General features: G+C 44.3%; 1 protein-coding gene and 1 long non-coding RNA gene across 9 annotated transcripts in view; one reads left to right on the top strand and one right to left on the bottom strand.

The window, feature by feature from the left end:
• The window catches only part of GAS7 (growth arrest specific 7), a 229,584-nt gene extending 227,808 nt beyond the window's left edge, over positions 1–1,776 (bottom strand). Inside the window, exon 1 of one of the 2 annotated variants that reach the window (XM_079134064.1) lies at positions 1,237–1,776. In XM_079134064.1, coding sequence (XP_078990190.1) covers positions 1,237–1,370 — 134 coding nt within the window. In that variant the 5' untranslated portion in view covers positions 1,371–1,776. The remainder of the gene's footprint in view (positions 1–1,236) is intronic. The other variant, XM_079134055.1, reaches the window with a different exon arrangement.
• On the top strand, positions 478–20,477 carry LOC306657766. 7 transcript variants are annotated; one of them, XR_013762872.1, is made up of 8 exons: positions 1,729–1,858; positions 2,526–2,623; positions 7,953–8,069; positions 12,080–12,108; positions 13,021–13,198; positions 13,562–13,682; positions 17,323–17,370; positions 20,070–20,477. It is a non-coding gene; the product is annotated as an uncharacterized lncRNA (long non-coding RNA). The 7 variants fall into 7 exon arrangements; XR_013762870.1 differs by lacking the exon at positions 13,562–13,682 and having other exon boundaries at positions 13,021–13,182; XR_013762871.1 differs by lacking the exon at positions 13,562–13,682.
• Positions 20,478–25,270: the final 4,793 nt, after the last annotated feature.

Below are 25,270 nucleotides of genomic sequence, written 5' to 3'. Positions count from 1 at the left end.
CCAGAAATAGCCCCTAAACTTTGCTCAGATGCTACTGATCCGTTTTGGGAGGGAGTTTGTTGTTCTCTTCTGGACCTGAAAGAAATATAGTGTGCCTTTAGGCAACCAGGTATTATTTTTGATAATGTTACCAAAGAATACTACTCAGGCAATCTCCCTGTATAACTATTTCACCCCTATCTCTCTTCCTTTCTCCCCCTACCCCTCCAGGCCATAAGTTGAATGGATCATTTTCATTCAAAATGTGTTACTTTGTTCTTTGTGAAGCAGGTCCAGGGTAAAAATCCTAAATAAATACAGTCTTCATGATAAGGGCAGATTTGTTGCATGATTTTTTACTGATACTTAAACACAATTGAGGGTAACCATTAATTTTGTCTTTAGAGCAATCCTGGGGTCAGAGGGCCTTTTAGTAAAGGGGATGTCCTGTAAATCCTCCCTGGACCGGGTTCCCCACCCTGCCGCACACAAGGGACTTTGGAAACTTTGGATTTCACTCAGGCCATGACCATGATCTCAGTGATTAGAGAACAGCAAGGCCTCCCAATTGTCACCCAGACAATAAACAGCCAGCTGACTCTGCTCAGCAGGTCCTGGGTAGTCTTGGGGCCAAGCCAGAACCCCAGGAACTAGCACTTTCAGGTTCTGAGCCCAGTGGAAGGGGGTCTAGCTGGGGGCTGCCGCACCCCTGAATCAAGCCTGCTGATGGATGAGGCTCCCACTGGTGGCCAGTAAAGCTCAGCTGACCTGCAAGTGGGCGGCCCAGAGGCGGCCAGGAAGCCTGACCCGGGACAGCACAACTGTCCACAGGTCAGTGGGCTCTGGGATCAGGGTGGAGAATCAGGGCTACTTCTACCAACCGCGGATTCTCCCTGAGTCTTCCCAAGACCACCAGGTTTGTGCAGTCCTTTGACGGGCCTGCCACCGCCGGCACCGCGCCCGCCTGTTCCAGAACTCGTACAGGCAACAAGTTCTGGCTTCTTCGGAGCGGCCAATGGGCTCGGGAGGCCCGGCGTGAGGGGAGCGCTCCTGTGGAGCCCGCGATGCCCATGCCTGGAGGGGAGAGCGCTGCCTTCTCCGCCCCCAGGAACGCGGAGTTGCAGGTCGGTAGAGCAGATCTGCCCCCGGGGCGCCCCTCAGAGAGGGACAGCAGCACATCCCCGCTGCGGTCAACAGGTACACTAGCACCCGGAGGACCGCAGCCGGGGTCTTCCCACTCTAGCCCTCGCCCCTTACCTCCAGCAACTGCACGTAGCTTGCCGGGAACCAGCCGCGGAGCCCGTCCTCTTTTTCGCCTTCCCACCAGCCTCCGTCCGGGACTTGCAGCAGCGTGATAAGCTCGCCCGCGGCGAAGCGGAGCCCCTGGCCATGCCGCTCCCCGGAGAAAGGGTACAGGGTCCGGCAGCGGGTGCCGGACATGGCCTTGGCGCCCGGGCTCACAGGGCAGACTGCATCCCTGCCGAGCCCCGCGGGCTGGGCAGCGGCTCCGCGGGATCCCAGGCGCCCGGAGCCCGGGGCTCCCGCGCTCTGAGCGCGCGCCGTGTCGGGGGTGCGCGGGGGTCCCCGGTCAGGCAGGGGACGCGCGATCCGCACAGAGAAGCAGAGACTCGCTGGCTTCGCCGAGCGAGCGGCGACGCCCCCGGGCCGGGCAGCTTACAGATCCCAGCTCTGGGCGAGGGGGCGGGGCTCAGGGGGAGGAGACCCAGGGGCCCCGGGCTCCCGAGACAACTTCCCGGGGACGCGGAACGCGGGCTGCCGCCGCGAGGGCCGGCCGGAGCCAGGGCCGCCCCGGCGCGCGGAAATGCGCAGCTCCCTGGGGAGGTGGGACCCGGAGCATCCCCCTCGGCAGGACTCCGCGGTGAGCGAGGGAGGGAGGGGCCGGGCGGACGTGGAGAGGGGCTGGCGGCCGGGTAGCCGGGCGGGGACTCTCTGGGAGACGACGGGGGCGGGCCGGGGGCTGGGCCAGGGCGGCCACGCCCGCCGAGGGCTGAGCGCCAGCTCGCGGAGGGGCCAGGTCGCTGGGGAGAGGGACTCCCACGCACGCCTCCGCCACCCAGTGCCTCCGGGAGGGAAACGCCCCTCAGTGCCAGTTTCATAGGCCGGGTGCTGGGTGGCTGACGGGCGCGCGCTGCCTTCAAGGTGTCTGTGAAGGAACGTGTTTCTGACCATCATTGTAGTGGTTGAACCTGGGTTGAACTTGACTCACCAGAAACTGAACAATGGGTGAAAGACAGGTTTGAAGCCTGACGCTGAGCGGAGAAGACCAGAGGCCGCGTGTCATAGTGTAGAGACGAGGCGGGGAGGAGAGGGAGATGGAGTCAGAGTTGGTAGAATTGGAAATAGGCCAATGGGGATAAATGGAAGAAGGGCGAAAGGTGAGAGAAACAGTACCCTTAGCTTTACATGCAAATGAAGGCTAGTTCAGGGTCTAGCGCTCTGGGAATCTAGATGGGCCAACTGATGACTCTACACTCCTTTAATCGATCAACTAGTAAGAAACTGCCATGTTCCGTGCGATGTGTAAGGTACTACAGACATCATTTGGAAAAGGTCCTGCTCTCAGGGATTCCTGGACCTCAGGTGCTGAACAGAATTGACCTTGCACCACACATCTCAAAGAAAGGTTGGTTTCTTGCTAGCCTACTCTATATGGTAAAATAAAATGCATTTCCTAAACTGCAAATAGCTGGACCCTTTTATATCTGTGTATGCAAGTTGAGCATTCTTAATCCAAAAAATCTGAAGTCCCAAATGCTCCAAAATTCAAAACTTTTTGAGTGCCAATATGATGCCACAAGTGGAAAATTCCACTACTGATTTCCTGCAGTGGGTCACAAGCAAAATGCATATGCATCGAAAATTGTGTTTAAGGTGGACATGTAACAAATGAGTTTTATTGTTAGACTTGGATCCTATCCCTAAGATATCTCATAATGTATATGCAAATATTTCAAAATCTGAAATCCTAAACAATTTTGGTAACCAAGATACACAATCTATACTTCCACCTATTCCCATCCCTGCTCAATAATCTTCCATGGCTCCCTATTGCCTATCAAATTTGGTATGAATTTCCATCTGTGCATTTCAGCCCCTCTTCAATACCTACTCTGGCCTCATCCTTCACTATGCCTACCTAGATACCCAGTATAAAACAGTCAGATGGGGCTACAAGAGCCCTGAGTCTTGCAGTGCTTTGAATCAGACGCTGGCACAGGGCCTTTCATCTAGGTCAGTGGTACTCAACCCTGGCTGTACATTAGAATCACCTGAGTAACTTCCTCAAAATACTCATGCCCAGGCCCAACCCAGCTTTGAGAGTCACTATTGAACTGCAGTCTGCACGTGAACTATCCCACCTGAGCAGCCACCACCTGGCTTCTGGCCCTGGGAAAATTGACAAATGCAGATTGTCTGTAATATTCCAACAGATGCAAATTCACAAACATTTGCTTGGCCAGAAACATGTTGATCAGTCACCATTAAGACTCCCTTAACACAGAGTCTCGGGGCTGGAGGTGTAGCTCAGTGGTAGAGCACAAGGCCCTATGTTTGATATCCAGCACCACAAACTAACTAACAAACCACCACCAAGAAAGAACTGCATAACTTGTCATAGAAAACAGTCACTAGCCAGTCGGAGTGGCACTCACCTGTAATCCCAGAGGCTTAGGAGGCTGAGGCAGGAGGATCACAAGTTCAAAGCCAGCCTCAGCGATGTAGTTAAGCTCTAAGCAACTTAGACCCTATCTCAAAATAAAAAATAAAAAAAGGGCTGGGGATGTGTCTCAGTGGTTAAGTGCCCTGGGTTTAATCCCTGGTACCAAAAACAAACAAACAAACAACTTGCAATCCTCCTAAGCAGCTGAGATTATAGGTGTGCACCACTGCACCCACTTCGCAATCCAGAATCCTCTGTAGCAACCTGTAAGCAATCTGCATTCCATTCTGGAATTGAGAAATCTCAGCCTACACAGCACTCCATACACTTCAGCACCAAATAATCCCCCTCCCCCAACGTCCCCACAGCACCAAAATTGATCATGGCTGTCAGTTTCCTCAATTATTTCATCTCATTCCTGTAATCCTAGAAATGGAGTTGATTATTGCCCCCAGATTAGAAGTCGAGAAACTGGGGCTCAAAGGATGTCACTTGCCTACCATAATACAGCCAGTCAACGAAATGCATTTTTGAATTCAGGTCTGCCTTATTGTATATCAAGAGTTTTTTCCTCTAGTCCATCCTGCCAGATTCAGTAAATGTGAATCCTTATGGCTTACTTCCAAATAGCATTTTAAGACAGGGCTCTCTGGTGATACCCAATATTAGTCTTTTTTTTTTTTTTTTTTTTTTTTCCCTACTGAGGATTGAACACAGTGGTGCTCTACCACTTAGCTATATCCATAGTCCCTTTGATTTGTGTGTGTGTGTGGGGGGGGGTGTTTATTGGAGATTTAATCCAGGAACGCTTTACCACTGAGTTACATCTTCCAGCACTTTTATATTTTTTGAAATCTGGACAAGGTCTCCCTAAGTTGCTTAGGGCCTCACTAAATTGCTGAAGCTGGCCTTGAACTTTCTATCCCCCTGCCTCAGCCTCCTGAGTCCCTGGGATTACAGGAATGTGCAACTGTGCCCAACTTTAATTTTTTATTATGAGACAGATTCTCGATACATTGCCCAGGCGGGCCTCAAACTTGGCGATCCTCCTGCCTTAGCCTCCCAAGTAGTTGAGATTACAGGTGTGCACCTCTATGCCTAGCCAATATTAATCTTGGTAGAAATAAGACTGGATTAGCAGGTAACAGAATTTCTGTCTCTACCAGGCAAGTCCCTTAACACCTTTGTTTCTGTTTCCCCCAATTATAACTGGAGATTGAAGCCAATATCTAGAATGTGAAAACTGAGATACTTCAATATGTAAGTTCTGGACTGCCTGTATTCAAACCCAGTTCTGCCACTTTGTGTGTGCCCTAGGGCTATTTACTTTACTCTCTGATTCTCATTTTCCTTATCATTAAAAGAAGATGGTAGCAGTATTTATATCATAAAGTTATTAAGAAGATTAAATGTGTAAACATGTGAACTGTTTAAAGCAATGCCTGGTACATTAAGTTCTCAAATACTGGTAATTATTAATATTTATCTAGTTTGATGGTCCTGATAATTTATTATCTAATACTTCTTTTTGATCTAAGCTTTCCAAGACAGTAATAGAAGTGGGAACGTTTACATCTTTGGGATGCTAAAAATTGTAAAAGTATGCACTCTGGATTTCTGTTTTCTCCCAGGATCCTGAAAGAGAGATGTTAAGGCCAGGCATGATGGCACATGTCTCTAACCCCAGCAATTCTAGAGACTGGAGACAGGAGGATCACAAGTTTGTGGCCAACCTCAGCAACTTAGTGAGACTCCATCTCAAAAGAAAAACATAAAAATAAAAAGAGCTAGGGATGTAATTCAGTGGCAAAGCATCCCTGGGTTCAATCCCTAGAAGGTGGGGTAGGGTGGGGAGGAGGAAAATAAAAGATAAATATGATAAGTTCCTTATCTATCCCCCCCCCCTTTTTTTTTCACTAGGGAATTGAAGCCAGGGACACCTTACCACTGAACTATTCCTCAGCCCAGTCATCATCATTGTTGTTGCTATTATTATTACCATTATTATTATTTGAAGCAGATCTTGCTAAGTTGCTGAAGGTCTTGCTAAATTGCTGAAGCTGTCCTCAAACTTACTATCCTCCTGCCTCAGCCTCCCAGATGCTAGAATTACACAGTGTGCCATAACACCCAGCTTCTATTACTATCTTGAACTTGTATTTAAATCTGTAATTATTAAACTATTTTTACTAAGTAGGTCTTATTATACCAGTTAGACTCCTAGTAACTCATGAGAAGAATAGCATTTTTTTTTTTTTCTCATTTCCATCATCTAGCCCTCTTTTTTTGTGGGAGGGGTACTGGGATTGAACTCAGGGGCTTTCAAGCACTGAGCCACATCCTCAGTCCCATATTTTGTATTTTATTTAGAGACACTAAGTCTCACTGAGTTGCTTAGTGCCTTGTTTTTGCCCAGGCTGACTTTGAACTCGTGATCCTCCTACAGGATTACAGGCATGTGCTACCAAACCTGGTCCATCTATCCCTCTGGAAGCCTGATATTGAGTCTTAAGAAAAGTAAGCATTCCACACTTCCTAAATTATTTTGCATAGACTGCTTGGACCCCTGTTCATATTTGGATTTTTCCAAATCACCACACAATTCTGTAAATACATGTTATAACATTCAGGTGAGACTGTATACTCTCTGAGAGCAAGCCTTAGTCTCTTAGCTGTTAATTTTATCATTTGCAATTTATAGTTATGTTGTAGCAGATATTTCTTTCTTCCTAAGACAGGCTTATGTGCTTTTCCATTAGCCTATGGATGGCAGAGAAATAAAGTGTTTTAGTTTCTTAAAAAGCTAAACATAGCTGGGCATGGTGGCCTGCCTGGCATCCCAGCAACTCAGGAAGCTGAGACAGGAAGATTTCAAGGACCAGGCCAGCCTGGGCAACTTAGTGAGACCCTGTCTCAAAATAAAAAATAAAAAGGGCTGGGGATATAGCTTAGTGGTAAAGCACCCCTGGGTTTAATTCCCAGTATAGTACCTAAAGAGAGAGAGAAAGAGAGAGAGAGAAAGCAAGTGGAACATAAATTTACTATTACGACTCAGCAATTTCCTCTTGGGTGTCTACCTAAGAGAAATGAAAACATATGTCCACACAAAAACTTATAGTGAATTATCACAGCAGCCCAATCATAGTAAGCACCCCCCCAAGAAAAAAGTAGAAACAACCTAATTGTCTATCAGTGCATGAATAGAAGAGGTGTGGTGTATCCATATAATGGAATATTTACTCAACCATGGAGAGGAGTGAAGTTCTGATAGATGCTGCCACATGGATGGACCTCAAAGATGTTATGCTAAATGAAATAAGTCAGACACAAAAGGTTGCATATTACATGCTTCCATTTATATGAAATGTCCAGAGAAGGCAAATCCATAGAAACTGTAAATAGATTGGTGGTTGCCAGGGGTTGGGAGTAAGCAAACAAACACAAGGTTTCTTTTTGGGGTAGTGAAAGTGTTCTAAAATTAGATTATGGTAATGATTGTGCAACTTGGCAAATCACTGAATTATATGCTTAAAACAAGTAAATTTTTGGCATGGAAAGTGCACCCCAATAAAGCTGTTAATGTAAAACAAAAATAAACAAAGAAAGGCTTTATTTACCCAATGAGAGTATTTTTCTTCACTCATGTGCACCAGTTCATGCAATAGCAACCCACAGAGCTTTAGAACACATGTTAAAAAATGTACAATGTGGCCATGTGGGGCAGTACACACCTGCAATCCCAGTGACTTGGGATACCTAGGCAGGAGGATTCCAAATTCCAGATCAGTCTGGGGAATTTCACAAGACCCTATCTCAAAATAAAAAATGAAAAGGACTGGGGATGTATCCTAGTGACTAAGCACCCCTGGGTTCAATCTCTAGTACAAAAAAAACATATATGTGTGTGTGTGTGTGTATATATATATATACATATGCTAGATGCTTGGACAGGGGAAGTAGTTCAGGAGAGAGCAGCATGCACAAGACTCTTAATCTCCAGCAAAAGGAAGAAGGAAGAAAAGAAGGGGGAGTGAAGAAAGAAAAAGAGGGAAGATTCTTTATAATCTCAGTATTGGAATGATGCTATTCCAACTTGTTTGTGTACCTCCATCAGTAAAATTCACCAATATATGTATTTCTATTATTTATTGTAAATGCATGAATCACTAAACTAAGTATAATATATGAAATGAAAGTTTTTAAATGTTCATACTAAAATATAGATCATATACAACTAGAGGTTCTAATATAGTCTTCCTGTACCATAATGGCTGTTTCCTGGAATTCTTAGGATCAGTGATATTGAAGATCAGTTTGGAGCTGGGTGTGATGGGACATACCTGTGATCCCAGACACTCAGGAGCCTGAGACAGGAGGATCATGAATTTGAGGCCAGCCTGGCTGTCTGGTAAGATCCTGATTTAAAAAATAATAATAACATCAGAAGGAAAACAAAGTTAAGTTAATGAACTGGAGAAAGCATTTTGGAATCGTGACTTTAGGGAAAATAAATGTGTGCAATTCTTCCCTTGGAGTGTAGAAGAAGCCTGGCCTGAGGCCTGCATGGAGGAGAAGTGTGAAGAGCTCCATCCGTCCTCTCCTCAGTCCTTTGTATCTGTAATCCCTGTCAGAGGGTCCAGCCAAAGATCCAGAAGGAGAACACGTTAAAACGATAGTTATCTGTGGTCTTGCCCCGGATATTCTGATACAGTGGGTCTGGGGTGGGAACCAGACATCTGTATTTTTAACAAAAATCCCAGATCTTAAGACGTAGTTCTCAGACCATACTTCAAAGGCTGTCAAGCCATTTTCAGGTTTTATTTATGGAAGGGAACATTATCATTTATAAGGAAGAAGGGTTTGCTTTGGTATCTTATTTAGCCAGGCCTATCAACATTTAAAAGACGGAAGAGAAAGTAAAGTTAGCAGCAGACAGAAAATGAGAAAGCGAACAGGTGTCAGAAGATAGAATTACAACAGTTTTAGCAAAATATTCTTTTTCTTTCTTTTCTTTTCTTACTTTTTTTTTTTTTTTTTTTTTTGGTGGGAGAGGCTGAGGGGAATGGGGATTAAATAACCCAAGGCTTCATATGCTACTGAGCTACATCCCCTAGCCTAGCCCAATTTTAACAATCATGCAATACTGGGGGTTGAAGAAAGGGGCTCACGCATGCTGGATAAGCACTCTTCTACCACTGAGTTACTTTTTTTTTTTTTTTTAAACAAGATTTGGCTAATTTGCCTAGACTGACCTTAAACTTGTGAGCCTCCTGCTTCAGTCTCCTGAGTAACAGGGATGACTACAGATGTGGGACACCACCGTGCCTGGCTAGTTTTAACAGTTTTAATTGGCTTTATTTTCAACTCTACAATCCAGCAACACTACATTCCATAAAATAGAAAAACATTTCAATGATCCAAGCAGAGGATGTTAATTTTTTATAGACAGGAAAAGGTTCAAGAAAGCAGACAGAGACATAAAGGGGCTTGGTTATTTCCAAGTTACTGTCCTTGTGAGGTGGGGACAGGAAGAACAATAGAAAAAGAACCGATTAGTTGATGTGGGATTACTTCAGGTAGGTTTTTGTGTGAGGATTAAGGCAGAGGGAACTTCATTATCATTCTATTTGAAACTGGCCTGTTTGGAAAAATTGGCTGTTATCTTTCTAATCCTGATTTCTCAGAAAGTCAGATAAACAGCTTAGCTGCAATTGATGGCATGGAACTTCAGCGTGAGTGACTCCATTTTGATTTTTAGACTGGTCAGTTGGGGCCTGGAGCAGGAGCTTAGCAGTTCAAAACAATGGCCGTAAGTTTTATTTAACAGCAGTAATAGATAAATGGGGAAAGAAAAGATCAGGCGGAATGGAAGAGACAGAGAATATAGAATAAGAAAAAGGAAATAGGGATAGAAGAGAGCCGAGAATGGGACATGAGAGGAATGGGGAAGAGAACACCAAACCCAACTTTCTTGCAGGTCCCCTCCCCCTCACTTGGAAACTCTGAAGCCAGAAGAAATTCCAGCCCAAACCAGCTTCCCTAGTGAAAGCAACAGATTTCATTTGAAAACAAAACTTGAAGAAAAGAGAAAGGAACAAAAAGAAAAAAAGGGCCCCAGAGAAGTTGTGAGACAAAAAATAACACTTAGAAATTGAAGTCAAGGTCTGGGGATGTGGTTCAGAGGTAGTGTGCTTGCCTAGCCTGCATGAGGCTATGGGTTCATCCCAGTACCACCAAAAAGAAAAAGGAAGGAAAGAAGCAAGGGAGGAACAGAGGAAGAAAGAAAAGAAAGAAAGAAAGAAAGAAAGAAAGAAAGAAAGAAAGAAAGAAAGAAAGAAAGAAAGAAAGAAAGAAAGAAAGAAGAAGAAAGAAGAAGAAAGAAGAAGAAAGAAAGAAGAAGAAAGGAAAGAAAGAAAGAAAGAAAGAAAGAAAGAAAGAAAGAAAGAAAGAAAGAAAGAAAGAAAGAAAGAAAGAAAGAAAAATTAAAGTCTGTCTTTTCACTGCTCTTGCCCCAAGGGTGTGGAAAGGACTTTGTGACCTATTCCTACTCTTCCCTATCTGTGGCATGGAAATAAGGAAATGAGATTGCCCTTTCGGAGAAAATAACAGAATATCTAACACAGAGCTGAGTGGAGATAAGCAAAGCCACAGAAAGAGATGGAAAGTCTCCAGGGTCAAGACCCATTTCCAACATTATGACCTCTAGTAACTTATCTGGAGCATGGAAAAATCTATCCAAAGAGGACTGTGCCCTCCTAGAAAGAAAGAATGAGGTTTAAGAGAACTGCTGCCCCCTGGGGCCTTATGTCCTTCCTCCTTGGGCCTTCTTTGCCTAGGGTCACACAGTAGACACATCCTTGAAATATCCGCTCCCATGCACATTGCATGCATACACATACTCGGAAAAACTGCCTTGATTATTTATCCCAGCCTGCGCCTCTGTTTTTCTTTTTTTAATACCAGGGATTGAACCCAAGGCACTTAACCACTGAGCCACATCCCCAGTTCTTTTTATTTTTAATTTTTAAATGGTCTTGCTAAGTTGCTTAGGGCCTTGTGAAGTTGCTAAGACTGACTTTGAACTTTCGATCCTCTGGCCTCAGCCTCCAAGCCAAGCCAGTGGGATCACAGGCGTGTGCCACGGCACTGGGTTTAGCCTGCACCTTTTGCCTCAAAGACAAGCTTGCTTCTAATTTCTTACCATAGCAGCATGGCCAAAGCTGGCATTTTCATTATAGATGGTGTCCTTCTACCAAGGTGTGAAAATAACCCCTCATTAAAGGTAACTTAGGTTGACACAAATCCCCAGGGAATTTTGAGTTTTTACAAAAGAATATTCTTGGCTTTTCTTGGCTTTCTCCTGCGAAAGGGGCTGGCTAAGGATGACTGTTAGGAATAGTCCGTTTCTTTCTCAGAACAAAACCCCATCAACATGAGTCTCTATTCTTTTGAAGGCTAAAAATAAATTCAGAATTAATCACAACAGAAAAGGAACAGTCTCTTCAATGACTATAATTAGCTCTCCATTTATTAATGAAGATGAGGCTCATCTGACTCCCAACTTTTTTGCTTACTAATTACATGCACAGGAAAAGTGGCTGCCCCTCTTCATACCTCAGTGTCCTCATCCACAGAACAGGGACGGGGATACCTGTTGCACAGAGCCTGGGAAAGGATGGCAGGAGGCTGTCCAGAGAAGGTGGTTGGTCAGGGCGACCTCCATTCAAATGTCCAGAAGTCTTCGTGCAGTGAACCTGGTTCACACCCAAAGAAACTTCACTTGCAGGATTGAAAAGCCAACATGGCTTATGGAAACTTCCAGTCCTGGTATTGTAAGGAGGTAGAGGGAAAGTTTGTCTACTCTCTAGACTAATAAAAATTCTTTCCATAGCCCTTGAGGAGAGCCTCAGTGAAGAAATAGAATTCATGTTTAAATTCCTCTTGGCTTCTGCAACAGGATCTCCCTGTCAGAAGGAGGTAGCCTGAGTCCTCCTCGTGGTCATCTGAAGGTCAGAGCTGGCAGAAAGGCCTGGAAAGATCTTTCAAAGAAACTCATAGCAAACTGCCCTTCAGACTGCCTAGGGCTGCAAACAACCTGGAGAGTAAATGGCACATGAACAGGGGTCCTCTCTCCCAACTCAAAGTGGAAGATAAAAATACAGGAAACCCAACTTTTCCAGAGGTCAATATCCAGAAACCTCAGGAACATAGAATTCAGTTAGACTGAGCAAAAGGAGGAGCTGGGGAATATCTATAGCTCAGTTGGCAGAGTGCTTGCCTCATAAGCATTAAGGCCCTGGGTTCAATCCCCAGCACCTCGAAAAGAAAAAAAAAGAAATACATACAATGTGACTAACTGTCAAAGTGGGTGGTGGGTACATGGGGATTCATTGTATTATTCTCTCTGCTTTTTCATAGGTTTGAAATCTTTCATAATAAGAAAATAAGTAAGTATATGCACCTGAGCTTACTCCATACACTTAACTTTTCTGAAAGACCTTCATAATCTTAGAGCCTATGCACTTAGTTTTCAAACAATTATAACAAACTTACATATATATATGGCATTAAAAATTGAACCCAGGGGTGCTTTACCACTGAGCTACACCCCCAGCCCTTTTTATTTTATTTTGAGGCAGGGTCCCACTAAGTTGCAGATGCTGGTCTCAAACTGAATTTGCAACCCTCCTGCCTCAACTTCCCCAGTAGCCGAGATTAGAGGCATGTGCCACAACATACTATGATCTGAAAACTACATTATAATAAATTATGTATATAATGTAGTCCATAGTATATGGAACAAGTATCTTGACATTTTGACAAAAAGAACACCTGCTAACAGTTTGACACTGGTGACTGGGAGGGAGAGGATAGGAATCAAAGAGAGTCATTTTAAGTCTCAAGAAAATAAAAGGTATCTTAGGGCTGGCAATGTAACTCAGCGGTAAAGCACTTGCCTAGCATGCACAAGGCCCTGGGTTCCATTCCTGCAACATACATACACACACAGGCACACACAGATGGATCTTGCTAGTAGGTATTCTTAAGTGAACAGAGCAGTGTGAACCGTAGAGGTGAAGCTGAGTAAGTAGATCCTAATCTAAGCATACAAGACAGGTGATACAAATGCCAGTCCCAGCTCTGCCCTTCTTAGTCAGAGCCTCAGTTTTCTCATCCATACAATAGGAACAAAGCATCCCTCTACGTATCTTACCAACCCACCAAGACAGCCAAAGTAGGCCGTGCACTGAAAGTGGCTAATGAACTAAACAACATTATTCAAATATAAAGTACTAAGAGAATGACAAGGACTTGTATTATTCTTTTTTTTTTTTTTTTTTTTTTTATTTGGTGCTCAGGATGGAATCCCAAGCTTCATATGTGCTAAGCAGACACTCCACCACTGAGCTGCACCCCCACCCCTGATTCATTCCATTTTAAAAGTCAACACAGCATGGGGCAATTTTTTGGAGGGTCTTCATTCACAGAGGCTAAAAGATTCCAAGATATTTCAAACATTTGTAAGTAAAGGAACAAGTAAGTAAAAGGAACAATTTTGATTATTGGGCAAATACACTTATGCAGGAACAACTCATTTTCTAACTAAAATTAAACGAGGTCAGTGCTAACACTGGTCACCTGGGGAAAGAGACTGGAAACCAAGGGGGAGGGTGGGAGGAGATTTAACTTCCCTTTATAAACTTTGGCATCACTTCATTAGCTAATATGAGCTCATATTACTTTTGTAATCTAAAAGAGATAACAAAGAAAATTAAGTACTCAAAATAAGGGAATAATGAACATGGATCTCATACCTGTGACCCTTCACTAGGTGAGTTATGGATCAAGATACTTGAGCCATGTGGTGAGTTCCTCCTTCCATCATCTCTTCCCTTACAGGGGCTGAAGCTCTGGCTACCTGATATCTCCATGGGACTACTTAGGACTTTGAACTCTGACCCTGGTCTTGGTGAAAAATCTTACCAAAAACCTCTTGAAGCAATTGTCTCCTAGAAAATTGGTATTAGATTGAACCATGCATAAATAATGATGCCAGATCATATTTGTTCTGTACAAATAACTTTTTTTAAAATTCATATTTATTGTAAACAAATGGGATACATCTTGTTTCTTTGTACATGAAGTAGAGGCATACTGTTTTTGTAATCATACATTTACATAGGGTAATAATTTTTGATTCATTCTGTTATTTTTTTCTTCCCCCCTACCCCTCCCACCCCTCTTATCCCTACAAATAATTTTTAACTTGATAGATTGAGTGCAACATCTCCATCTAGACCTAACCCAAAGGGGTCAAGCAAAGCCTAGGGAAGTTCCCAACTCGCCCAGTTCCTCCCACATTCCTTCCTGACCACCCACTCTACCAAACTTTACCTCATGTTGCTCTGGATTAGTGATATGCAACATCAGCACCTCCTCAGAATCACTGAAGGCTTGTGCAAAATTCAGATACCTGGGGCCAACTCAGGAGATTTTGAAATGAGGTGGTCTAGGGTGTCCACAGTCTTTTCTTGGGTGATTCTCATGCAGAGACATGACTGAGAACCTTGGCCTAGTGTGGTGCTTCCCACAGGCACCTAGATATTTTGACACAAGGTCTCACTAAATTGCCTCAGGCTGGCCTCAAACTTGCAATCCTCCTGTCTCAGCCTCTCAAATTGCTGGGATTAAAGGTGTGCACCCCAGCACCCTGCTCGGTTTGAGCATTTTTAAAAGATCTCTAAGTAATGTCAACAATGTATTTGGGGACCACTGGACTGGTGAACGCTAGAGTTTGTTATCCTTCATTTCTAGAAGTAGGAATCACTGGTAGCCCAGAACTAATGAATGACATCATGTAATCTAAGAGTATCCATGGAGCCGGGAGGGAGGGATCTGCCCACGTGGATGACCCTGGTCAGCCCCTGGGTCGAGTTCACCCTGTTCTCTGGTGTTGGGCTGCCTGCCTCTGGAGAGGGACACCTGCTAAGCCGCTCTGCCTCAGCTCCTTCTTTTTCCTGGGAAGCCCCGCCTTCTGGTGCCCACTCCACTTGGGAGCTGCTTCCCCTGACTGGGAGTGCAGCCCAGGACCCACCAGGGAGCACGTTGCCATGACAATGGTGGCATACTGCTCCCCCAGCCCCCTTCTGCCACTGCCAAAGTCCTGTGAAAAATCAGAATTCGCAGGGTTCCTCTGGCTGCTTGAACTCCTCCATAGGAAAGGGATGTGGGACACTGTTGCCCTTTACGCTTTGGAAAGATGGGACCAGCCAGGGAACAGAACCTCACAACAAAGACCAGACTCTTCCCAGTTTGTTAAGATGCATAAAGAAACCTCGTGTGTGTGTGCGATACTGGGGATAGAACCCAGGGGTGCTTACCACAAAACTATATCCTCAGCCTTTTATTTCTTGAGACAGGGTCTCACTAAGCTGCCCTGCCGTCCTTGAATTTACAGTCCTCCTGCCTCAGCCTTCCTGAGTAGCTGGGATGGCAGCAAGAAACCTACCTAGAACAAGGTTTGCCCACTGTAATTGTTGTCAAGGGAAAAATGCTTCAGGACCATAAGGAAAAGGTGAGAGCAGAATCAGCAACAGGTGGAAAAGGGTGCATGTCAGCAACATCAAAGAATGATACTTTCTCTTTAAGGGATGGAGTCTTGCTATGTTGCCTAGACTACCCAGGAACTCCTGGGCTCAAGTGACCCTCCTGCCTCAGCCTCCAGAGTAGCTGCAACTACAGGGGTGCACCACTGTGCTCAAAGGGTTGCTCTCAGAAAACTACAGTGAAAGAAAGGGTATGAGATGAAGGCTTTGTGGAGCAGGAGGTGGGTAGCCTAAGAAGAAAATCAGAGCCAGGTGTGGTAATGCATATCCATAATCCTAGCTACTGAGGCTAGGAGGCTGAGGCAGGAGGATCGTAAGTTGGAAGCCAGCCTGGGCAATTTAATGAGATCATGCTTTAAAATAATAATAAAATCTGGGCATGGTGACACACACCTGTTATCCCAGCTGTTGGGGAGGCTGAGGCAGAAGGATCATGAGTTCAAAGTCAGCCTTAGCAATTTAGTGAGACCCTAATCAACTTAGCAAGACCCTGTCTCAAAATAAAATTTAATGAAGGGCTGGCGCTATGCCTCAGTGGTTAAGCACCGTGGGTTCAATACCTGGTCACAATACATAAATAAATAAATAAATAAATAAATAAATAAATAAATAAATAAATAAATAATATTAAAAGGGCTGAGGATATGCCTCAGTGGTAGAGCACTTGCCTAGCATGTGCAAAGCTCTGGGTTTAGTCCTCAGTAATAGGAGAGGAAAGAAATAGAGAGAGAGAGAGAAAGGAAGGAAGAAAGGGAAAAGATAAAAAAAAAAAAAAAGAGCCCTAGGGAGGAATTATGCCAAGAGGAAGAAATGGGTCTAGGAAAGAGAAGAATGATAAAGTGTCCATTAGTTACCTATTGCTATGTAATAGACTATGCCAAATGTAGTGGCTTAAACAACTTTTATGGTACTAGGGACTGAACCCAGGGACACTTTACCACTGAGCCGCATCCCTAGTCCTTTTTTTTTTTTTTTTTTTTTTTTTTTTTTGAGACAGGATCTCGCTAAGTTGCTTAGGGCCTCCCCAAATTGCAAAGGCTGGCCTTGAACTTGTGATCTCCTTCCTTGGCCTCCAGAGTCTCTGGGCTTACAGACCTGTGCCATGGTACCCGGCAACAATAAATATTTCTTACGCTTTTTGGAGATTAGGAATTGAGCAACAGCTGAGTTCCAGCTTGAGATGACTCATGAGGTTACAGTCAACTTGTCAGTTTGAGCCACGGTCATCTAAAGGCTTCCCTGGGACCAGAGGACCTAGTTCTGAGACCACAGGGCTGATGGCTGGAGACCTCAGCTCCTCAGTCTGTGGAGCTCTCTATGAGACCGCATAGGTGTCTTCGTGACATGGTGACTGGCTTCTGCCAGAAAGTGATCCCAGAGCCAGTAAGTCACAACTACAGTATCATTCATGATCTAGCCTTAGAAGTTACGTGTCTTATGTCCACAGCATCTTACTGGTTCTCCAGTTCAGTTCTATTCAGGGAATACACAGGGTGGGTGTGAATATCAGGAATATCAGCATCGCTGGGGGCCATCTTGGAAGTGAGCTGCTTCGGAGGAAATCCTCTCTCCGTCCAAGGACCTCCAAGCATGGTTGTGCAGGTCATTCACTACACAGGAGGCTCAGTAGACAGGGCAAGCGGGGGACAGCAATCTAGTCCAAACTTGATAGTCTGACCATGAGCCTAGCCAAACAGGCAGGTTCGCCTTTCATAACATGCCTCTCTCAGAGAGATCCACGCATCATTCCTACAAAGCTGCAGCCTAATTTATCAGGATACTTTCAAATGTAGATAACAGGAAACCCAGCTTAAAAAAAGGTATCAATTCATACAAATAAAAGGTGCAAAGGGAGGGTGCTTTAGGCATGACTGCATCTAGGGTCTGATGCAGTTCTGTGTCAACTTTACTCGCCTATAGCTCTGTAATTACCACAGCACCCAGCAGCTCCAGTCCTGCTGATTCTCAGGTTCAGCCCAGATGTGAACAGGCTTTGGGGAGGCATTTGGAATAAAAGTTCTGAGCCTGATTCTCTTTCACTCCTCTCTTGAACAGTTGCTGTGGCCAAGAAAATGACGTATCCTGATTGACTTAGTCTGCAATGTAAGCCCCCCTCTAGAAAATGGAACTGGCTCAGGTTTACCTATTTATTTATTTGCAATGTTGAAGACTGAACCCAGGACTTTGTGCATGCTAGGCAGGTGCTCTGCCACTATGCCACAGAATATTTTTGAAGACATTTTCTCAAAGGAATATCCTGGAATGATATTGGGAAGGCAAAAGACAGTGGTCACCACTGCCCCCAGGTCAGCATCAATTGATGCTATAGGGAATGGGTTTATCCTAGAATGTTGGGGTAGATGCTAGTTGCAGAGGTTGGGCTTCTGTACCTTGTGCCTAGGTACACAGGTAAAGGGGTCCTGTGACTGCTCTGATAGGTGTGGTCAGAGGCCTTGCTTTTCCTTAGGATGTACTCAGGGAGCCTCAGATCACAGGCTTGTGATCCAAACTAGCAGACTTTTAGTATGTTTTCAAATGACTTTTCTCAATAGTAAAAGCAACGTATAAACTAAATGAGAGGTTGTATTTGCATGTCAATCTTTCCATCAAATATGTTTCCCATGTGCTATGATGCTTGGTATTATGGACTGGATGTGAGGTATCCTCCCAACAGTTCCTGTGTTAGTGCAGAACTGTTCAGAGATAGAGTGTTTGGAATGTGAGAGCTATAACCCAATCAGTCCATCTTAGTGTGAATGGGTGGACTTGGGGGGGGGGCAGTAAATGAAGGCAGGTGGGGCTTGGCTGGAGGAGGTAGGTCACTGGGGCATGCCCTGGAAGGGTCATTTTCCCTGTGGTCCTTTCCCCACCCACTTCCCTGTCTGCTTCCTAGCCACCATCAACTGAGCAGCTTTCCTTCACTGTGTCCTTCCACCACAATGCTCTGCCTTCCTGCAGACCCAGAGCAATGGAGTTGGCCATCTGTAGACTAAGATCTCTGAACCTATGAGCCCCAAATAAATTTTTCATCCTCTAAGTTGTTTAGTCAGATATTTTGGTCATAGCAATAGAAAGCTAAAACACCTGGTCATGAAACAATGTTTAAGGAAATGTGGAAATATAGCTGAAATTCTTTTAGAACTGAACTGTCAGTAATCATGTGTCTTAGTCCCTTTTATTGCTATAACAGAATATCTCAGGCCAGGTAACTTATAAAGGGAAGAGGTTTATTATTTATGAAGGAAAGAGGGCATGACAAGGTAAGACAGAGCAAGAATGCTCTAACAGAGCTCCTCCTATAGCAAGGAACACAGTGAATCTTATCATTCAAGGACCCATCCATTTGTGAGGGCAGAAACCTCATGACCTAATCACCTCTTGAATCTCCCACTTCTCAACATTACTGCACTGGGGACCAACTTCCCAACACAGGAAACTCTGAAGGCCATGTTTAAATCAGATTTAAATCAATATCTACTCCAGGCTTAAGCATGACTACCCCAAGCCTTTGGAGCTGGAGATTTTGTGATCTTTGCCCAATTTAGCAGTTTTGACTCTTGAAAGTTGACTGGTTTGCTGTTCCTCTGCTTGAGTCATGGAAAACTTTTTAAAAAAAGTGTATAGTTTAAGGGATTGACCCTAGGGGTGCTCTACCACTGAGCTACATCCCCGGCACTTTTAATTTTATTATTTTTTTAAATTTTGAGGCAGGGTATTGATAAATCGTTGAAGCTGGCCTCGAACTTATGATCCTCCTGCCTCAGCCTCCAGAGTAGCTGGGATTACAGGTGTTCACCATCACATGGGGAACTTTTGAACAATTTCTTCTCCAATGGGGTGGGGTTTTATCAATCTAACATGTCATTGTTTTTCAGCATTAAAGACCCTGCATCTTTCCTTGCATAGTGCTTCCTGCTTTATTTAAATCCCTTTGTCCTGAGGCCAAAAAGAGAGAAACACACACACACACACACACACACACACACACACACACACACACACAGAGACCTGCAATTCTGGTTCAGGCTGGGAAAAGTCTCCTGTTAGCTAAATTCTGCCAGCAGATCCATCTCCCTGCTAGCACACTCTATGGCTCCCTTCTCCTTCAAGGGTCCTTATCTATATGGTAATTACTCAACCAAAAATGATTTAAGATTCTGCTAAATTCTACATTTTAAAATCTGGCTCTGTGAAATTTTGCAGGAGCTACGGCTTCTATTTTTAAAGGGGCTGATTCTTTCTTTCTTCTGATCATTTTCAAGTGAAATTTGAACTTAATAGAGCAGTTTTGAAAGCCCAGCTGCACCATGGATTCTTCCTAAGCTGCATGGAGTTGGGTCAGTGTTTCACAAAGTGAGGGGGGTCACTTCTACTTGTGGTTCATTAGACAATTGTAGGGGACCTGGAACGAGCTTTAAAATGATATTCAACTGAATATTTTATGTCTTTCAAGCTTACAACTTCATGAACAGCATTGCTAGGACAGGGTGAAAATAGAAATCTGTGTTAGCTCAGAGTTGATTGAAAGAAAAAATGTTAGTAAACCAAAATGTTATTAGTATGCAGATATGGCAGAAATCATTTATTTTGCTTCCAGTGGTTACTGTAATAAATCACTACAAACGTGGGTGGTTAAGACAATATCCAGGGCTGGGGTTGTAGGTCAGTGGTAAAGCACTTGCCTAGCACGTGTGAGGCACTGGGTTTGATTCTCGCACTGCAAATAAATAAATAAATAAAAATAAAAGTCCATCAACAACTAAAAATATATATATTTTAAAAATCCACTTATTCTTTTCCAGTTTTGGAGGCTGGAACTTCCAAATCAGTTTCACTGGGCTGCAGTCAAGATGCTAGCAGGTTCCTGGTTCCTCCAAAGGATCCGGGGGAGAATCTATTTCTTGGCCCTTCCAGCTTCTCTGGAGGTGACCTGCATTCCTTGGCCTGTGGTTGCATTGTACCTCTGGGGTCTCACTGCCTCCTCTGCTGTGTGTGTAAAATCTCCCTCTGCCTCCCTTTTATATAAGGATAGCAAGTGATGGCATTTAGGACCCACTGGATTAATCCAGGTCAATCTCCCATCTCGAAATCCTTAACTCACAACCTGAGAAATGAGAAGTTGTGCTCCATTCATGTACAATGAATCAAAATGCATTCTGCTGTCATGTATAACTAATTAGAACAACAAAAACAACAACAAAAATCCTTAACTCAATCCTTAACTTATTTTTAAATTGCTTTTTGCTGAACAAGGTAACATAGCCACAAGACATGAATGCTTTTTGTAGAGATCTATTATTCCTACCACAGTGGCCCAGGAAGTTTTGAAAGCACAGAATAGATTAAGAAATAAGAAATTTAGCTGTGTGTGGTGGTGTGTACCGGTAGTCCCAGCTACTCAGGAAGCTGAGGCAAGCGGATTGCTTGAGCTGGCAGCACTGGCACAGGCCTGTAATCCCAGGAGCTCAGGAGGCTGAGGCAGGAGGATCTCAAGTTTCAAGCCAGCCTGAGGAATTTAGTGAGGCCCTGTTTCAAAAATTTTAAAAGGGTTGGAGATGTGGCTCAGTGGTTAGGCACCCCTGGGTTCAATCCCTGATATATATAAAAAAAAAAAGGAGGCCTAGAAGCTCAGGGCTGACCTGGGCAACCTTGCCTTAAAACAAAGCAAAACAAAATTGAAAAGGAAAAAGAAAGCAACGAAGGTGTGTTAATCAGCTTTTCCTTGCTGTGACCAAAATACCTGACTGACAAGAGCAATTTAGATGAGGAAAAGTTTACTTTGGTTCACAGATTCAGAGATTTTAGTCCATGGTAGGCCAACTCCACTGCTCTGAGCCCAAGATGAGGCAGAACATTTTGGCCGAAGGGCATGGAGGAGCGCTTCTCTGCTCACAGCCACTAGGAAACAGAGAAAGAGGGAATGGAGCCAGAGTTTCCGGGCTCCTGTTGCCTTTGCAGAGGAAGCACCTCTGGGAGGGACTCTAGACCATCTGGTCATGACCTGGGATTCTTGGATATGATTTGGTTCACTGGTGCATAAGTTGGTGATAGACAACCACCTTAGAAAGCACGAGTTTTAAATTGCCCAAGTTCAAATGAACACTTTTTTACCCTACCTCGATCATTACCTTGGGGCCCCATCTCAGAGTCTCCCTGTATTTATTTAAATTGCTTTTGAAATGTTAATCACCGCATGTTAATAAACAAAGTAATCATTCTTGATGTTCCTTATGGGTTCCATTTATTAAAGGGAGCTGATATTATTCATGATTTCACCAGGAAACATGAGATCTATAAGCAGGCTAACATGCTTTTCTTATGAAATTAACGAAGACATTTTCCTGTTGCATAATCAGTAAATTAGAAACGGGATTATCACATTTCAGAGAAAGGTGCAGGAACAACTTCTCGCTGGATCTGATTAGTGCATTCACAGAGAGTGCTTTCTCTTGGAAGCTTTTCTGGAGGGAGGGCTTATCAAAAGAACTCGTGTAATTTGGCAAGTTGCATGAATTGTGCAAATGCAGCGAGTGAGAGGGAGGGACCCTGTCACGTATTCCGGATGAGATTTGATGAGACCTGGGGCAGCTCCCCACCCCCATGCCCACTGCCTGCCCTCTGCAGATTTACATGGGCCTGTTATTGCTGCACTCCAGTGGCACCAGCGAGTGACGTCTCCTTTGGCCAAGCAGACAAGAGCCGACCAAAGGAGCCAGAAAGCTCTGGGAGAAGCTTGACAGGCTGCAGCTGGTGCGGAGAGGCAGCGGGGAGCAAGACCTCTAGCTCAGCCCCGTCCCTAAGACCCTGGCAGGGAAGCCAGTTCAAAGTGTCCCAAAGGTGTGGCCTAACCCTAACCCTAACCCTTTGGCATGCTCGTCCTGGGCCTGATCCCAACAAAGGACCCCCATCATCTTTGTTCTCTGCTCCTACTTCCTGATGATCCTTGATTTCAATCTCAGCATAGTCTTTTCTTCAAATGGGGTCCTTTAAATAAATGATGCCTTATTGGAGGAGTAAGGAGGGTCTCATTTCTGTAATAGGGTCTGTAGTCTAATACTGAGTAGACCTCCTTAAGGAGACACCAAGGGCAAAACCATTAGAGGCCGGGCCCAGAGGCTGGGGAGAGACAAAGATTTCAAGGAGGGAGACCTTGCTGACTCCATTCACTTTTACTAGTGACCAGTAGTTGGGAGCAATAAAGAAGGGTCTCAAATTCAATAGGGCATCTGACTCAGTGACCCTAAATTTCTCTTCCAGTCCCTTTAGTCTGATTCTGGGCTTTTAAGACTCACTTAGGTATTTACTCATGGGCAGAACCATGGAGTAGACAGAACATGGGCCTTGACATCAGGCAGCCCTGGGTTTGAATCAAATGCCACCACTCACAGCTGTATAGCCTTGGGTCTACCACTTCTCCAAGTCTTTGGCCCTTGTCTACAAAAGCAAAGAGGCCACCTCCTTCCCGAGGTCGTAAATAATTACAGACAGAAGAATGCTGGGCCATTTCTCAGTCTGCCTGGGCTGCTGCAACAGAGTACTGTTGACTAAGTAATTTATAAGCAATAAGAATTTATTTCTCACAGTTCTGGAGGCCGGAAAGTTTAAGGTCAAGGCACCAGCAGATTCAGAGTCTGGTGAGGGTCTGTTCCTCAGAGATGGGGCCTTGCATGTGTCCTTACATGGTGGAAAGTGCTATGGACTCTCTCAAACGTCCTTTGAGAAAAGGACCTAGGTCCAATGGGTACATGGAAAAACGTCCAACATCGTTAGCAATTAGGGAAATGCAAATCAAAACTACACTGAGATTTCATCTTACTCTGTTAGAATGGCAGTCATCAAGAATATAAACAATGATAAATGTTGGAGAGGATGTGGAGAAAAAGGGGTGACACCAGGGGTGGGACTGTAAATTAGCATGACCACTATGGAAATCAGTATGAAGGATCCTCAAAAGAGTGGACATGAAATAACCATATGACCCCGCTATCCCACTCCTCAGAATTTATCCTGAAGTAGTAAGTCATACTATAGTGATCCATGCACACCCATGTTTGTAGCAGCACAATTCACAATAGCCAAACTATGGAACCAACCTGGGTAGCCATCAATGGTTGAAGGGATAAAGAAAATATGGTGTATACAAACAACAGAGTTTTATTCGGCTATAAAGAATGAAATTATGTCATTTGCAGGAAAATGGATGGAACTTGAGAATCTTATGTTAGGTGAAATAAGCTCAACTTAGAAAAATAAGGGTCATATGTTTTCTCTCATATATGGAAACTAGAGAGGAAAAAGGAAAAGAATGGTGGGGGTGGATCTCATAAAATTGAAGGGCGATCAGGAGAGTAGAGGAAAGGGACCGGGGGAGAGAGGAAGGGAAAGAAAGGAGAAGTACTACGGAATGATATTGGCCAAATTATATTGTTATATTGTGTGCATGCACAAATATGTAACAATGAATCCCACCATTGTGTACAACTATAATGTATCAATAAAAGTATAAAAAAGTAAAATAAAAAAAATAAAAGGGGTTTTGGGGCACACACTTGTAATCCCAGTGTCTTAGGAAGCTGAAGCAGGAGGATCACAAGTTCAAGCCCAGCCTGTACAACTAAGTGACTATGTCTCAAAATAAAAAATAAAAAGAGTTGGGGATGCAGCTCAAGGGTATGGTGCCTCTGGGTTCTATCTCCAGTGCTGCATAAAGAAAAAACAAACAAACACACATACACACACACACACACACACACACACACACACACACCCCAAAATAAATAAAAGGCCCTAGCCCCATTCATGAGACTACTGCACTTAAGGTCTAATTACTTGCTAAAGATAATTGCTAAAGGGAATTATATTTCAAAAACCATGAATTTGGGACATTTGGATGACAGCAGCACAGGTTCCCAAGTTCCCAAGTTCCCAAGCAGCTGTCCTCTGGTGGTGGTTTGGGATAAAGGGATTAGATCCCCCTCCAGCACACCAGCTTGGGTCTTCTAGATCCGTCCTTCCCCTTCTGGCCTTGTCCCGTTCCTGCTTGACTGTCGCAGGAGCATGCTGCCCAGGCACACCAGTGCACCAAGGGTTCTTGAGGCAGAAATCTAACTTGAGGAACCAGAATGATTCCGATACTCAGGTGTCCCAAGAGAAATCCCAAGAGAAGTTCAGATAGACCTCACCACATGGGCTTGAGAGCCTCAGACCACTTAGCTAGTCACACCAGGTGCCCTCCTCTTGGCCTCTGGGAGGGGCAGAGTTTCTGGCTTTGACTCCACCAGGGTGGAAGGTGACCAGGTGTGATGGGAGGGAGCTCCCCCTGGTGGTGAAGACTGAGCATGAAAATGAGGGGCCTGGTATAGGTGTTGCTGTCTGCAGATTGCACTCCTCACAAGGTTAACCTGGTCACCACTTTTTTTTTTTTTTTTTTTTTTTTACAGGGCCTCACTAAGTTGCCCAGACTGGCCCCGAACTTGTGATCCTCCTTCCTCAGCCTCCCAAGTAGCTGGGATTATAGGTGTGCACCACCATACCCAGCTCCTTCACATAAGACCAGAGGCCACAAATTAGAGATCTATAGCCTCTAATTTATTTGACTAGCTCAAATATTCTCTTTAGAGAAAAATTATATTTCTTGACAATACTTAAGCATCCTATTTGACATAAAAATCCAGTTGGATTTACAGAGCAGTTTACAGAATAAGCCAAATTCTCTGCCCTTAGGTGCTCTTGGTCTGATGGGGAATTTAAATTCTGATGCATGTGGAGGCTGGGCAAGTCACACATACCTTAAGTTGGATAATGCTGTTTTGTAGGCCACTTAAAGGACATTGGCTTCTACTTTGAGTGGATAGGAAGCCACTGCAGGGTTTTGAGGAAGCCAAGGTCATGATCTTGCAGGGTAAGGGCTGTTAGGAGGCTGTTATTCTAATTCAGATGAGAGGATGGTGTTGGTAGCGGTGATCAGAAGCAGTTCCTACCACAAAAAACTTACTCCCCTCTG

The sequence above is a fragment of the Sciurus vulgaris genome, assembly GCF_902686455.1.
Source record: "Sciurus vulgaris genome assembly, chromosome: 3".
In the NCBI taxonomy this organism is placed as follows: Eukaryota; Metazoa; Chordata; class Mammalia; order Rodentia; family Sciuridae; genus Sciurus; species Sciurus vulgaris.
This window is presented reverse-complemented; position numbering and strand designations above follow the sequence as displayed.